Raw genomic sequence first — 17,743 nt, 5'->3', positions numbered from 1 at the left:
ATAAAATCTTAAACTCGCGTCAGGACACGTGACCTGATCGAAAAAGACGGATGGATATATGTATATCAAACATGCTCAACGTTAATAATCACAGACTTTAATAATATATTACGTATACAATAATTAATAATCAAGTTTTCACTTCTGCCGGCACTCCCGGAGTGCAACCCGTCTTTTTTTTTTAATGGTGAAGTTGGCAAAGGACCTTGGTGGTTGACCTGCTGGTAGGCGACCAGAATGCCCATGAACATTTGCATAGGCTTAACGCCGGCCGCTGGAAATTTATTGAAAACTTTGTAGGATTTGTAAAGAAAGGACCAAAGAGGGGAATAAAAGAATGTTTATTTATAGAAAAGGATACGAACTACCGCGACCCTAATCATCGTTAGAATCACAGTAGCATTTATATTATTGTATATCTTTTCACGCCGTTCTTCCGTGGGAGTGAGGTCCTTCCCGAATACTGAACACAATTTATAGTTTTTTTTTCTATATAAAATGTTGAATATGGTAGCTGTATAGGTTTATCCATAATTTTAATTTCCTGACAAGAAACTACGGTAACTACTTTTTAGGGTTCCGTAGCCAAAATGGCAAAAACGGAACCCTTATAGTTTCGTCATGTCCGTCTGTCCGTCTGTCCGTCTGTCCGTCTGTCACAGCCGATTTACTCGGAAACTATAAGTACTACAGTGATGAAATTTGATGGGAATATGTGTTGTATGAACCGCTACAAAAATATGACACTAAATAGTAAAAAAAAGAATTGGGGGTGGAGCCCCCCATACATGTAACTGAGGGATGAAATTTTTTTTTTCGATGTACATACCCGTGTGGGGTATCAATGGAAAGGTCTTTTAAAATGATATAAAGTTTTCTAAAAAACATTTTTCTTAAAGTGAACGGTTTTTGAGATATCAGCTCTCAAAGTCGTAAAAAGTATGTCCCCCCCCCTCTATTTTTATAACTACGGGGTATAAAATTCTAAAAAAAATAGAGGTGATGCATGCTAATTAACTCTTTCAACGATTTTTGGTTTGATCAAAGTATCTCTTATAGTTTTTGAGATAGGTTGATTTAACTGTAATTTATTATATTTGCTGCTACGGAACCCTTTGTGCGCGAGCCCGACTCGCACTTGGCCGGTTTTTATATTATAGATTCATTATTCCTTGTGAAAAAACTAAAAAGCCATCCAATGGTCCGAACTGGACATAATTTAAATGGGATAAACAGGAGGGCACTAGTTTGTAAAGCTTTAGCAAAACAAAAAGAAAACAGTCGAGTACTTTTTGATTTTTTTGGAATTGAGTGAAAAAGTACAAAGATTGTATTAAATATTTATGAATACGCGTACACACACGTTTTATATGTTACACGTAACGGAAATGTCTTTAACGTAACTCATAAGAAATTTAAAATTGAATTATAAGATTTTACCAACTTAGATCACGCGACTAATTTTTTGATACAACCTAGACATAACACGTATTTACACGTACGCGTCTTTAAATATAATATACATAACGGTTTTGTAAACACTCACGTGCGGGCTTTTTTTTTAATTTAAACAAGTGTCAATTTTTTATATTTAGCATTTGGCAGTGTTTAAAATCAATATCTCTCACGCATCGAAATAAATCCTAGGGAACAATTTTTATCGCTGAACTATTCGGGCATTCTAAGGTCAGCGGAAAGCATAGAGCACACTTGAGTTTTCTTTATCGAGCAGTCAACTTGTGGACACAGCCTGCGCGCCACACGCGCCACTGTTTACGCGCCTTCCGTTTTTTTCTTACTGGCTGGTTTTGAATCGAATTCAGTTACGTTCTATTTTTAAATTCAGTTAACTCGTTATTGTTATGAATGGAAATGGAAATAAAAGTAGACGTGGTTAGTATAAACAAATATTATTAAATTGATTTGGTACATAAATGTTTAAAATAAGTGTTTATTGTTAGTGTTTATTTAACTAAGTGTCATGTTTAGTTAATCATTATTTCTATAGATTTCAATTTGTTTTGTGTACAGTAAAGAAGCTTCGAAGAAAAACAAATTGGTACGTTCACTACTTTACTCGTAATATTCAAAGTTACCTATCTATATAAAATCCGAGTTGAAAAGTTGAATAGATGTAAACAAATAAATTATCTACCGACTTCTAAATGAAGGAACATAATTGTTAATTAGATTTTAAGTAGTACAATTAGAAGCTTTTAACTTAAGAGCTTTTAGCTCAATGGCTCCGAAACACGCTAAGTAGGTACTTATGTATTTAAATAAAGCACAAACACAGATGTTACAGAATGTTACTTGGATCTTTCTTTTCTTAAAATTTCAAAGCCTTTAATAAATCACTTGAAAATAGACTTTTGATGTTGGATGATAATCAGTATATTATAAAAAGTTATTATAATAGTTTTCATAATTACCTACAGTTATAATAGGTATCTAGGTATATTTTAAACATAGACATAGTGCATTCGAAGAATTCCGGATGTCGGGTAATTCGGAAAATTGTGAATCTTCAGAGCATCGTTTTATTGTGAGTATCGTATGGTATCGTGAAGGCATCGTATGAAAATAAACGTGTTTGATAACAATATTATTCATATTTGTTAAATCAATCACTAGTTACGTATTAATTTAACGTTATTGCATTTACCCCGACATCTGGAATTACCTTAATAACTTACCTACTTAATTTTAATCAATTGTGTAAAAAAAGTTCTATTAGTTACCTTCTTATTTAGTTTATATTAAGTACTTATTAAAAATGTACCTATATTTAAAAAAAAATCATGCACCACGGATGAAAAAGCCTACCTATAGTAATTAAACTTAAACCCATGTTGTTCTATCTACTATTAGCTGATAAGTAAGTAATTGGGAACGCCCACCATGTGCTACAATTTGTTAGTTATGTTTGTTTAGCACCTGAGAAATTAATATGATGATATTGGTTATCATTTCATTCATTTTATTACGATTAATTTTTTGTTGACACACCTTAGTAGGTATCGGAAATACATAATGGGTTATTACTTGGAAATAATTAATAAATATTAAACATAATCTATATTAATATTATAAAGCTGAAGAGTTTGTTTGTTCAAACGTTTGTTTGAACGCGCTAATCTCAGGAACTACTGGTCCGATTTGAAAAATTATTTCCTAGTTTTCCGCCAACGTTTTCCCGCATAGTTTCCGTTCCCGTGGGATTTCCGGGTTAAAACCTATCCTATGTGTTAATCCAAGTTAATAACCTCTATATTAGCTATGTGTGTGTTACAAATTCCCCAATGATAATTAGGACGATGATTTGAAAATATAAAAATAATAAAACTTTAAATATTCCAGAATACTTTTGAATATTTAAATTCATCTCAATCAGAATATTATATTGAGTAATTCGAACAAGGCCTTCCCATTAGCCTCCATCGCGATGTGATTTGAATATCAAGAGTGCTCTCCTATTGAGGAATGAAAACAATCCCAACACCAGCTATGAATAATATTGTGGGGAAATTAAATTGATAATGGCTTTCTATATACGGATGTAATAGGTTTTGTAAACGCGCTATCGACATCACATATTTTTATATCAATCAATGTAGGTATTTGCAAAACACAAAATTAAACATTTAATGCAAATCATGCTATTTTTGTTTTTGTTCATTTTTACGTATCTAACCGACAATCTGAAATGAGTGAAAGTGAAAAGAAAACTATAAGCATTTACCATTTGCAATTCTAGCGAATCTCCACTTTGCTCTATATTCACGCAATGTCCTGAGTAGGAATAAGATTTACATTTTATTTTTTATCTATATTTTATTTTTTAGTAATATGATTTGATCTAGAATATATTGAATGTTATGGATATAGAACAAAAAATGTTAGACTATATTTCAAGACTCGCCATTAAACACAGCCCAATTTCGCAAGGCGGAACGACCAAGCGTGGTTTATGTTCATTTTTATAGAAGTCATAAACTGACAAACGATGTCCACTCCTTGAATTTTCACGGTTGATACTTGTATTTTGTTTATCGTGTATAGCTTTATAGCATTTCTAGTGGACAAACACAAAGCTATAAAATTATTGAAAAAAAAAATAAAGCTGCAGACCTGCGTGAAAACTTTGTAAGGCATATAACAAAAACCCCTAAACAGTGTGTTGTTGTTTCTATGTGTTAAAAATAAATTTGCGTATTTCATGTTTAAATTTCCTTTCAGCACACAGTGTACCCGTCGTCATCTAAAGCTGAAACTGTCAGTGCCCCTGTAGCCAAAGTTTCTCGAGGATCATGGGGAACTCCAGAGTGCACACCTATACGCACAATGTAACAATTTAATTTAATGCCTAATAATTTATTTGTTTTCCTGCTTTTTTAACCAACTTCAAAAAAAGGTTATCAATTCGGCCGGTATATTTTTAGTGAATAAACATGTTATGTATTATTCCGCCTCCTTGGTACAGTGGTTGACGCGTGAGCGTAGAACCGAGGGGTCCTGGGTTCGATTCCCGGTGGAGACGAAGAAAAAAAAATGTCTCGGTCTGGCAGGACACAGAAGGCTGATCACCTACTTGTCCCTAAAGAAAATCGATCAGTGAAACAGATGTATGAATAATGCATCTGCCCCTTACCCCACTACGGGGACACGGGACTTTACTTTATGTATTATTCCAGATTAACGAAGACACCTTCTAACATTGATCCAAATGCTATTGTCCGTGATGAAGAAGCCGTGAAGAATAAAGGGTAGGTGTATAAATAAAACCATTATAATATTCCACCGTTTCATTTATTAAAAAATAACATAACAACAAACCTTTTATTCCAGATCGATATTTGTTATAGAAAAACGTGTGCGGTTATTTGAAAGTCCTAAAAATAAGTCTAAGGATGAAGAGAATGAAACATCGACAGAACTGTCGCACTTCGAACGACGTAAAGTTTCGAAAAGGTAATAAAGTAATTTATAAATACTTCTAATGACGCCTACCTATTGCTATTTAAAATCTTAGGTCTTTGAAGGACTACTCTTTTTAAATCATCATTGTAGTTCTATAAATGTCGGGAATAAAATAATCTTTAGAATAATATATTTCACAAATCTCTTGTTGTAGACATTCAGAAGATAAGATAGAAGCTATTGAATCACCACAAAGTCCAGTTCCATCTATTACATGGAAAGATAAAAAATGCAGAAGCTTCAAATTGCCACCATCATTTGACCCGTACATGCCGATTGATCCTCAAGGTAATTCCATAATTTATTTAATTTCATTTATAAGTGAGAATTTTTTAAAGACGACAGAATCCACATATTGTGTATAAAATATGGATCATTTAAAGTTTTATTGGCTATCTAATAACGATCTCAGTTGGATATCAATTAGACTTCCCTGTGCAATTAATGCTCAATAAGCTTGATATGTGTAACTTATTGTAACTTGACTTCGTATAGTTCTTACAATAAATATTAAAAATATAAATATTCCGTTTGTTCGTTATCACACATAGATACAAAACCTGTGTTAGAATTATAACGAACTAGTGGTTTCTAGATCTTAAATATGTCATCTCATTGAAAAGATTAACCCCATATTGAAAAATACTTAAATCATTTGTGTATTTACTAATCACATTTAGTTACGAAAACACCCAAAAGTTCTAGGTATATTTTGCTATGAATTTTCTATTCCCAGGTCGAGTGTACATAACCTGGCTATTCCTAGTAACATTCTGCTATAGCTACAACGCTTGGGCAGTCGCCCTCCGCGCTACTTTCCCATACCAAACCCCAGAAAACCTCCCCTTTTGGATGACCGCTGATTATTTCTCCGATATTATCTATATCCTTGATGTTGTTTTCGTGAAACCGAGACTAATGTTCTTGAGTGAAGGTTTCTGGGTCACTGATCAGACGGAAACTAGAAAGAATTATAAGAGGAAAACCCAGTATAAGGTAAACAATTGTCGGAAGATTATTTCATTCTTGAATATTGTGAAAAAAAATGATTAATCAAAATAATTGTTTACAGTTTGATGTAATTTCCCTTCTGCCCTTGGATATTTTCTACTTTTACTTCGGAACAAGTATGGTGATACTGCGATTCCCGAGGGTACTAAAGTTACAGACTTTTTGGGAATTTCACCAGGCAATGGACCGAGTGCTCTCTTCTCCTTACGTGGTTAGTATTGTATAAATGTACCAGATTTTTTTTTAATCTTAAATGTTTCATTAAGGTGCTAATCATCTTTTTCTTATATTCATTGACCCAGACATAATTATTATAAAGAACTTCAAATTCACACAATCTTTAATTAAAACTATAATGTAATGATCAATGTCTATTGTACACGCTCATAAGAAAACTCTGCTCAATAAACGCGTTGGCAGAGTTTTGTTTCGGATAAGTTTTCGACAAAGAGTAGACTTTTGGTCTAGAATCAACTAGAGTTGATTATCGGTCGTCAATGCAAACAAAGGTAATTTTATTATTTTTTCCCAATTATTGCAGGTGCGTATTGGCAAGACCCTATTCTACATATTTTATTTGATCCACCTCAACGCCTGTGCATATTACGCTATGAGCGATTACATAGGCCTCGGCTCCAATAGCTGGGTGTATGACAATGTTGGAAACGCGTATATACGATGCTTCTACTTCGCTACCAAAACTGCCACGTCTATTGGTGAGTTATCCTTAACGATTTTGTAATTAACTAGCTGTTCGCTGCGGTTTCGTTTGACAAAAGAAATTAACAGTTAACATACATGTAACATTTTTTATATAGCGCGTTCTATCGGAATTTATAAATTTATTAATGATTCAAATGCGTATCATAATGGATTTTCCAATGGGAATGAGATGTTTACTGCGGTAAATAGTAACCTATGTTACTCTCTAGCCAAATAACCTTCTACACTAAAATCTTATCATAAAATTGGTCCGTTGTGCCAGAAAAGAAAAATAAACATAGACACTTTCACATTTACATACAAGAAGAAGAAGTAGTATACTATTATATTGTCTGTAATAGCAAGCATTTGTTAACTTTTTAACTTTAACTTTTGAATTCTAGGTAAAAATCCAAAACCGGGGAATACTTTTGAATACTTATACATGACGGCCGCTTGGCTCATGGGCGTCTTCGTGTTCGCTTTGCTCATTGGGCAAATACGAGATATCATTGCTACGGCTACTCGACAGAGAGTAAGTTAAATGGTTTTTTTTTAACCTTGTCATTTTCTACCTGAATGACCTTACCTTTACAGTGATTTCAAATTGTAAATCTCATACATAATTTGAAAATTTTTCGTCTCTTGTCCTGGGGGAAGATACCATGATGACTTAAAGTACTAATTGTAATTCCAGTATAGGAAAACGACAAAGATCATCTAGCTTTCTAAATTTCCCACACTGGAATTATTAATGCTTTTTCAAGATGTTACGTTTACCCCGCCTTAGCAACTCACAATATTTTTAATATGGATGATTTTTTTGCTATCTCATACTATCTGGTCAACTAACCAGATAGTATGAGATCATGCATGCATGAGATAGTAGGTGAATTCACCCAGTAAAAAAATTAAGTACTTATTTGTATAACAGTATTATTAATTTTTCGTTATATTCTATTTATTAAAACAGGCAGAATACCGCAAGAAAGTGGACGGCTGTATCCGATACTTACGTCGATTAAATATGCCCATTAACCTCCAAAGACGAGTTACGTGCTGGTTCAACTACACTTGGAGCCAGCAACGCTGTTTTGGTAAGAACGTGTGAAGAAATCGTATAGTCTGTGACATATTTCTCTGAATATTTAGCTCGCTTGTTGTTTCACATTTCTTTCTCCATAGCCTTTATAAAAAAATATTTTTAGCTAGTAAAACAATCGGTTAAGTGCGAGTCAAAAGAAATTCAGTTTGGCTTTTGCTTTTTCACTAATAATTCATGTTCTAATAAATATTGTCTTGAATATCTAAATATAGGCATTATAACTTTTAGTTTATGATGATGATGACGATTTTTTTCAGATGAAGCAAGAATTCTTAATTCTTTGCCATATAATATGAAGCGCGATGTGGCTTTGGAAGTTCATATGTCAACGTTAAGTAAGGTAAGAAATACATAATTTAAATGGTGTGTACAATTTTTGTATATATAAATGGAAATCCTTATACACGTCAGATTATTTACCCTGACGAGTTTTTTTTAATGCGTCTTTAGCCATGCCGGGGCGACGCCAAGCCATACACTTATATATCCCTCCAGAGCAATCGAACTTATTCCTCGCCCACGCCATCTATTGAGATGTTTAAAAAATCATTATTTGAATGATTATTTTATATTATGTGGAATTTCACATTTTTATTTTACAGATTTCAATTATTTTAAATCTCGTATCTTTTCGCCATACCGGTGGCTAAGATGCTAGGTATTGCCCTGGTATTGCAAAGATGCGAGTTCGAATCCCGCCTGGTGATCGATATTTTTTTATTCTTTAAAAATGTGTCATCTATAAAACATTTGATTGAAAATATTTTTATTTTATCCTTTTTTGTTATAAAAAAAAACATAACTAAGTACAATTGTTAATTATTCGTCGGTCAAAAAATGCCTTATGATAAATATCCATCGAAAAAGACAAAAGAATTTGAATGGATAAAATACCGATTTGATAGATATCCATCGAGCAATCGCGTTAATACAGAGAAAATAATTTGGAAAATCCAAAAGTGCACGCCTCATAATTTTTTTTTAATAAATATTTATTAATTATTATTTTTGTTTATTTAATAACAATTAAACCACATCGAATCAGACCCTGAAAAATGAAAGGGTTCTATGCCTGAGCATACTCAAGCGTAAGAGAAAAAAAAAGACTCGATTAGTAAAGTATTTCGGTCGCTATCGTGTTAACAAGAAAAAGGATCCGCACATACAGACACACGGACGTCCAAGACAGAACTTTTTTAAACTGTTTTTTAACTAGTTTAAATAACAAAAATGACATCAAAAATATCATGAACGTTAAAAATAGTGTTTTTTCTTAATATGTGTGTGTATGTATTATCTTACAACTGCAATGTATGATACATAAAGACATTTTAAGTTTGAAAAATCAGATGTTTTGCGCGAAGTGACAGTAGTACCCACCTCAACGCTTCGCTTATGAGGCGTGCAATACCATTTCCTCTTCAAGAAATAGCAAAACTTTCCACCTAGGTCCAACTATTCCGCGACTGTTCGACCTCCCTCCTCCGTGACCTGGTGCTCCAACTGCGACCGGTATCCGTGTTACCGGGGGATCTGGTCGTGCGCCGCGGGGACGTGGGCCACGAGATGTACATCGTGAAGACTGGCGAGTGTCTGGTGAGGGGTGGTTAATAGGTTTCACAGCTTCTGGATGTGTTCTGCTTAGCTTGTCAATCAGTAACAATTTCATTACACCTTGCTGCTCCGCGTGCTGTTTTTTACTTAAAAGAATAATTAAATGTTTTGGATTCTATGCTTAGCAAAATTTTATGGTAAAAACTAATAAAATAGGCTTTAGACAAAAGCGTATGTTCATAATAATAATGTGTTATTTCTATAGCAATCACGATCAAATTGCAATAATTTGATCTGTATTCACTGCCTCGCCATCTCAAATAATTGTCAACATTAAAATAATAAATTGTTTTTTCATTCTTCTTTCTTTATTTCTATAACTTTTTTTAATAAGAACTTAACTAGCTAACTGAAATAACTTTTTTTACTTTTTTTAAGAACATCATATAATACAACTTTCAAATCACTCGCAGGTAATGTCCCCTGACGAAAAAGAGGTTTTAGTAACTCTTGGCGAAGGTTCCGTCTTTGGTGAAATCAGCCTACTCGGTATAGATGGTCTAAGGAGACGCACTGCTACCGTACGGTAAGATTTGGTAAATTATCCAGTCATATTAGTTTTTTAATATTTAAAGTCCAGTATAAATCATACGATAAAGCCATTTTAAATCTCTTCTCTGGTATTCTTCAACAGCATCACTATCACCAACGTAAAGTTGTGTACCGACATGTATTTTGGTACCAAAATACATGTCTTACTGTGAATAATCAAATCCCTTGCCTGAATGGCGAATGAAATTAAACATGTGTTTTCAAAATCAAAACTACAACTATTTTATGACATTTTCTCCTCGTTCTGAACCAGATCTCGCGGTTACTCCACGCTCTTTGCTCTATCCCGTAATGACCTAGACACAGCATTAGATTACCATAAAGAAGCGGCTAAAATCCTCCGTCGTAGAGCCGACCAAATAATTCGGGAAAATGCAGCAAGACAGGCTAAACAGAAAATGTCTAAACATAGAGATGAAGGAGCTAGGAGGAGAAGGAGTGGCAGTAGTAATGATAGCTTGACTGTGGATAAAAGGAATAGATCGGCTAGTGCACAGTCTAAGAGGAAGTTGTCTATGGTGTCAGAAGATAAGGTAAGAGTAAACTATTTTTCAGATTTTCACTATCTTAACTTATGTCGAAGTTCAAGAAATTAGTATTTTTATTTTTTAATAATAATTATTTTCTTGATTAGATATTATAACGTATTATTCAGGAATATTGCATTCCAAATAAGAAAGAAGATAGACTTTTTAGACATTCATTATTCAAATATTTTACAAAAAAAAAACAAAATATTACAACTCTTCTTTTTTAAACAGCCAGCTGAAATGCACCAGAATCCATCGCCCGTACCGCGCGCCGAGCTACGGACACCGATACCAACCATCGTTCTTTCCAGTGAAATTAATTAATTACAAAAAAAAGAGCATGTGTACCGAGCACACGTGTCAGAAGTGAAACTTCTTTGGCAAGATTTAGTGATACCAAAATCGTCGCCTTACTCCATGACGTGGCGGTATTGCCATGACGCGACCTTGAAATTTTACCCTCAACGCGCCTAAAGAAGTTACACTTCAAAAATACTTTTAATAAATAAATTATATTTCTAATAAAAAAGAAATCTGAAAGGTAAACCGGGGCGATTTCGACTATGGGGACTTAAATATCTCTCACTATTTTCGTTCAAACATATTTCGATCCTCTTCTGATCAGCTAATGTTGAATTATTTCCCACTACGACGATCCTTAGTTAAGACTTCATTTAATTTGCTCCATCATTTAAATTGCTCCTTCTCCAGAATTACCTATTGTCCACTGAATGGGCTTATTGATGATATCAATACATTCTTTCTTGGAAGCCCAGGTGATAACATACCAAATTAATCGGAAGTCAAATAATAACCTTCCTTAGGTTTCAACTTAGTTACTGTCCATCTTCTTATTTATTTTTTAAATTAAGTGGGCATTTGTGTTTGTTTACTCTGTCCCCCTCAAAGTTCGAAGAACAGCTTTTTAAACGAAACCTGGATCTGAGAATTTAAACGTTAATAAAACATATCAATATTATAATATGCAGTTATAAATGTTATCCAACAATATTGAATTATCGTGAGTTTCAAAAATGCTGGAATCCGCTTCAATTCATTTAACTTTGATAAAATCTTTTTTCTATCGTCCATTCTGAGTTCTATTTCAGTTACAGTCTCCATTGGGCATTTGGGCCATTGACTTGAATCCCTCGGCCTCGTGTGAAATAAAGTTTTTCCTGAAACATTCAACTCACAATTTTCTCTACATAATATATTAGTATGTTTTGTCCATAAAGTTTTTTGATGATTATATCGCATTTGGGGATATTTTTCAAAATTTCTTCCATAGGATATTTTATTGCTGCCATTTGACATTTTTCACTATTTATTGTATTCAATATTTCAGACTCAGAAGTGTCCTTCTGCAATATATTTCCTTTACAAATTAATTGATTTATTTCAATACATTCTTCAGCTTCATACATTTCTTCTTCATTGTAAGCCAAAGTTACCGTTCGCATAATAGGATAAGAACAGGATAAGTTATATTGGATAAGAGGTACAATTTCTCTTGTCTAAAATACAACATTCTTAACTGACTGTACTATCTGCAGTAATAAACTTTTCTAAATCATTAACATTTTTCAACGTAACAATTTCTTTTGCAATATTATTAATTGTATCTTCTAACAATTGAGATTGAAATATATGTACTACAATGATACATTTTATGTTCAGTAAAAGTAATCGCTGTTGTCAACCTTTCACTAATATTATCTTGTAAAGTTTATATTAATAGCAACTTTTTCTAAAAATTACCACATAGGTAACTATATGCCTTTTTCGTATTTCGCGGTTTCATAAGGAGTACTTTCAAAGACTGCACGTCTGAGACGTTTAGCTGGGTAACTGTCAATGATCATTGTTGACAAGAGTTTATTGTATTACATATAACGATCTACTGTCTTCCACAAAAAACTTTAGACAGGTTTTATCTTTAAGCGCGGGTTCTCTTTAATCTGGTTTCGTATTTCACATAGACAATCCCTGGTTTAAAGTTAGACTGTGTTTAAATTGTTTTGTGATAATACCACTATTGTCTGAGCAACCAGAATTCGATTTACTATTTACCGATGCTTAAAATTCTCGATGCGTATGCTACCGGATGATTCTCCTGACCTAACCCTACACCTAGGGCTATGTCCATGCTATGTCCCATGCGTTGTTAATACAAACTATAAAATCGGGGAATGCTAAGATAGGAGCATTTCTTAATGACTCATGTACTTCTTTATATTTATAATCATAATAGCGTTCTTTTTTGTCGCGTCTGTTATAGGCTTAACAATTTTACTTAACCTTGTTGTAAAGATTATACTTGGAATATTATAGTTAGATGTTGATGTGATGATCACGTTACTATCAAGACTGCTCTCACTTTCAGAAAGAGAGTGATTCTCTCCAGTATCCCTATAGCTATATTATATAAAAGTCGGGGGTTTTATGTGGAAAGGAATGGTGTTAGGATTATGCTACTAGGTACTTACAAATATCCAATGATAGCTTTCTTTATTATTTCTTCCCTCGAACTTATATTTACACTTATTTATTCCTGGGTAATGCCCAACTTTCAATCTTAAAAGATTTCACGAAATTTTTTCGCAAATTACTATGATTTCCTTTTTTATTCACTTGTTAGGCCCCTGAGTTGGGCGCTAGTAAACATATTATACTGTCGCGATTTTCGTAAAAAAAAATATTTAAAGAAACAAATTATAATTTTAACTTAATCTACGACCTTAACTGTAGAGAGCTGGTGAAAGAATGTTCGATCCTGTTGATCAGCTTATATTGAAATATCAACCACTACGACGATCCGGTACAAGACTACCGTTACATTAATAGATAGTTCCTTTGTTTTCCTGAATTACCCATTGTCCATTGAACAGCTTTATTGTCACCAGAATACAGATATATGATTAACTATGTGAGGTTATTAGAATGTTAATTGTTAACTGGACAGCTATGGCAAAAGGTAAAGTTTAAATTTCAAAATTGATAGTCACAATCGCCTCGGTGCACCTTAACTGAAAAAAATCTTACGACAAAACAATTTAGTTTTATAGTTCTCTATATTTAAGCTTATGTTATTGTGATAAAAACGCTTGAGATTATTATCGATGAATAAGTACAAATGTAAGTAAGTTTAATATGTTGCTTAGTTTAATTCTAATTATTATCTAGATATTGATAAAATATTTTTTTTATCATTCGATGTATATATTTTTTTTTAATTAAGCGAAGTTAAGTTATGAACAAAAAAAAATATTTTTAAGCCTTTCTCCATATTTTAGTCGTAATTCAATTCGTATGTGACAGTCACATACCGAGCGCGCCAGCGTGCAACGATAGCACCAAACAACATACTGCTGAATGTCCCACAAAGGAGACAGGTTGTAGTTGAAGAAAGCACAAAAAAGAAAATATTTATGAGTTATAATTAATTTATTATATTATATTAAAAACATACCTATATAATAATATATTTTAGGCTTTAGCGTATATATAATATCCCTAAAAACCAAACAAAACAACTACCTACCTAAACACTTTGGAATCCATGGGACCGATCAATTGCATATAGGTAAACGTGTTTTTTCACAAATCTAAATTTTTATACGTATAATATATTATATAAGTACCTAGTACCTAGTTTATAAGACTGTATAATGTATATGTTACAAGAAAATATATATTTCGATGTCAAATTGTTTTTTATTTCACCCTTGTACCTACTACGAAAAATGTAGGCTGCCCTTTAATTTTACTTATATCTTCATTTTCTCTACAGTTAGACTATAATTATTAAACTTAGTACAGTTTTAATTTTTACTGATAGTGTACCCTATAAGGTAGTTAAATAAAAATTAAACAAATATTTGACAGTATTTGCTAACTAAGGTAATAAAATAAGAAGAAGAATAAATATAAAATAAGAAGCTATAAAATATCATTTTCTTTGTCATAAAATAATAAGGTTAGCTACGGGAGCCATTAAATATTCTCCCTAATGGGCCAATCCTTGCTAATACATTAATTTTTGTAATGGGTTTGTCAACATAGCGTGCAAAACATCGAATATTTAGGGCCAATACTTGTCATTGATTTACGAATGTAAACTTTATTTTCTCCTCAATAAATACCATTCTACAGAAATAATGCACTTCAGGAAATAATGTCGCATGATTATACGTTACAAATTAAACTGTTTGTAATAGAGCAGCGGTACACTATGTAAATTCCAATTTTAAAATCATTTTAGGTACTATTACAAATACAATAAGTAATAAAAGCATGTAGACTACTGGCCAATAAAAATAAATTACGACTTTGTGGACCACCATTTTTGTACGGCATCTGTGTCATACTATTTCTAATTTCTATACTGCTTTTAATCCATTATTCCGCAACGCCGTACAAAAATCATGGAGACAAGGGGAAAAAATCTCTACCTGTACCTTCAAATTCTCATCTGCACTCAGGTGGACAGCTTACAAGTGACGGCATAGTGCTGAATCTTATTATTTTATGCTCTTAGGTGGTTCAAATGACCCATAATTTTTTCAACATGAGCCTGTGGTCTAATGCATTAATTCATTCGAATATCAAAACAAATGTTTTCAAACAAAAACAAACGATAATGTGTAAAATTTCGACGAAGTAACATTGCGTGTCGTCAATAATTTTATCTACCTACATTAAAGGCGAAAAAAGAAAGGTTAAAGAAGGAAAGTAAATAAAACAGTAATTTGCAGTGACATTTTCTGTTGCCCTCCCTTTAAATTATTTAGGACAGATGTAAACATGGGACATGAAAGCCTATATTAAAACGGATCTTCCTAATCCCTTATTTTTCGCATTCCTCAATATGTAGCTCCAAGCAGTATCTAATTCCTAGCTAGGTAGTATTTACTGATTAATTGCGTAATAGGCTGTAAAAAATTTACAATCGAGTACTTTCGTTATTCGAATACATGAACTGACAAAGAGACATATTTTCTGATAAATAACGAAGGGGGAAACATGTCTAAAAAATTGTTTGAAACATAAACATAATATTATGTAAGTAGGTAGGTATATTGTAGACCAAAAGATAGAATATAGAATACCTACTAGAGGTCCGCCCCGGCTTCGCCCGTGGTACATATTTCGCAATAAAAGGTAGCCTGTGTCCTTTCTCGGGTATCAAAATATCTCCATACCAAATTACATGCAAATTGGTTCAGTAGTTTAGGCGTGATTGAGTAACAGAGAGACAGACAGAGTTACTTTCGCATTTATAATATTAGTATGGATTTACTAACAGTATAATATAAATTTTATTTTCGAAAAGCATAATTAAATTTTTTTAAATTATTAGCAAAATATTATATAGAGTAAGTGCGCCAATTATGGACCACCATAAGGTTTTTTTGTAATAAAACTCAGAATTATACAGATTAATCAGCCCTATATATTTTAAAAGGTTCGGTAGTTATTTAGGAACAAAATCAAATATTAGAATTCTTAAGGAACATTAAAATCTTAGAAATAATCAACATTTTCTAAAATATGTCATTTTTGTTCATTAGAAAAAAGTGTACAAAATATGGACCACATGGTTTTAAATATGGACCATAGTGAATTTGGTACAAAATTATTGAAAAAAAGATGTCAAGATGGCTTGGTAGTTTTTCTTCCTCTGTTGCTGACAGTTTTTCTTAAATGCGGTATAGGCTGAAACACTTTTTGCGAAAAATATGATTTAGATGATGTAGAGGGACTAAGGGCGCTTGTGCACTACAAGGAATTTTACTGTCCGGCATTCCGATTTTTTACGGTCCGGTGTGGCATGAAAAAACCGATGAATTGCTTGTGCACCTGTCCGTCTTTACTCGGATCAGTGCGGTACAGTTCAAGGAAGTATGGCGGTATAATGCTATCATAAATGATTGTTTTCGCATTTTACAAGAAACGAGTAATAATATAGAAGGTGAAATATTATATTACTTCGTTATAATAAAAAGTCAAGTTCCGTAAGAGATTTAAAATGCGTGTTTCACTTATTTATTTTAATCGGTGACGAGGAGCTAAAGCTATTCCCACTTGAACTTTAACTTACCAACACTTACTTAGATAATAATTATAGGTCAATGCTTGGTCAATGTATATAAAATAACAATACCGACTTCTCAAATCTCATTGCCAGCTAAAAGAAAGTAAAACAAGAGCTTGCTTTCAATTGGCATATGCAATAAAAAGAGTAAAATCCAAGCAAGTGGGCACTCGAAAACAATTATACCTACAGCGACTCGTAAACTCAAAAAAGACAAACTTAGGGCGTTTGTCCACTACAAGGAATTTTACGGTCCGGCATTCCGATTTTTTACGGTCCGGTATGGCACGCCATTAATCTATATACTAGCTTGTGCACTATACGTAATTTTACTGTCCGACATTTTACTTTTCCCTATTCCGGATGGTTTTTTGAGTTTACGAGTCGCTGTAGGTATAATTGTTTTCGAGTGCCCACTTGCTTGGATTTTACTCTTTTTATTGCATATGCCAATTGAAAGCAAGCTCTTGTTTTACTTTCTTTTAGCTGGCAATGAGATTTGAGAAGTCGGTATTGTTATTTTATATACATTGACCAAGCATTGACCTATAATTATTATCTAAGTAAGTGTTGGTAAGTTAAAGTTCAAGTGGGAATAGATTTAGCTCCTCGTCACCGATTAAAATAAATAAGTGAAACACGCATTTTAAATCTCTTACGGAACTTTACTTTTTATTATAACGAAGTAATATACCTAATATTCACCTTCTATATTTTTACTCGTTTCTTGTAAAATGCGAAAACAATCATTTATGATAGCATTATACCGCCATACTTCCTTGAACTGTACCGCACTGATCCGAGTAAAGACGGACAGGTGCACAAGCAATTCATCGGTTTTTTCATGCCACACCGGACCGTAAAAAATCGGAATGCCGGACAGTAAAATTCCTTGTAGTGCACAAGCGCCCTAACTATTGAATCATTCATAGTCAGTGTTGACACTCCTGGTTGTGCATTTGCTTCATGATGTCCATCAACGGGTCTGGGGTGATGGTTCAATTACAGATTAAGGTGTGGGAGATGCAACAGCCTTTGTCTCAGGTAAGCAGTTATCGGGTTCAGGTACAACAGCCCTTTGCTGAGGTATCGGGTTATCAACTGGTGTCGTTATATCGCGCGCTGGGTTATTAGAAGGCCCCTCTACTGCTG

General features: G+C 33.2%; 1 protein-coding gene across 1 annotated transcript; it reads left to right on the top strand.

Moving 5' to 3' along the window:
• Positions 1-1,750: 1,750 nt before the first annotated feature.
• Positions 1,751-11,062, top strand: LOC149910157 (cyclic nucleotide-gated channel beta-3-like). Its single transcript, XM_090107427.1, has 15 exons — positions 1,751-1,893; positions 4,240-4,346; positions 4,695-4,766; positions 4,849-4,971; positions 5,135-5,268; positions 5,717-5,976; positions 6,053-6,202; positions 6,533-6,707; positions 7,098-7,228; positions 7,667-7,790; positions 8,056-8,138; positions 9,248-9,394; positions 9,826-9,938; positions 10,218-10,497; positions 10,726-11,062. Exons 1-15 carry the CDS (start codon positions 1,867-1,869, stop codon positions 10,816-10,818), a joined length of 2,019 nt encoding a protein of 672 aa, XP_089963553.1. The 5' UTR covers positions 1,751-1,866; the 3' UTR covers positions 10,819-11,062.
• The last annotated feature ends 6,681 nt before the right edge of the window (positions 11,063-17,743 follow it).

Source organism: Colias eurytheme, chromosome 2, assembly GCF_061535395.1.
Source record: "Colias eurytheme isolate Ceu_HAF_F1 chromosome 2, ilColEury1 Martin Lab GWU primary, whole genome shotgun sequence".
NCBI classification, from domain to species: Eukaryota; Metazoa; Arthropoda; class Insecta; order Lepidoptera; family Pieridae; genus Colias; species Colias eurytheme.
Note: the sequence above shows the minus strand (reverse complement) of the source record. Positions and strands in the feature narration are given on the sequence as shown.

Bases quoted from the DNA above. Each gene is read 5' to 3' on its own strand.
- LOC149910157 (XM_090107427.1), top strand. From the start codon at position 1,867: ATGGAAATGGAAATAAAAGTAGACGTG. The intron at 4,347-4,694 runs GTAACAATTTAA...GTATTATTCCAG, and splicing joins TGCACACCTATACGCACAAT to ATTAACGAAGACACCTTCTA. The intron at 7,791-8,055 runs GTAAGAACGTGT...GATTTTTTTCAG, and splicing joins GAGCCAGCAACGCTGTTTTG to ATGAAGCAAGAATTCTTAAT.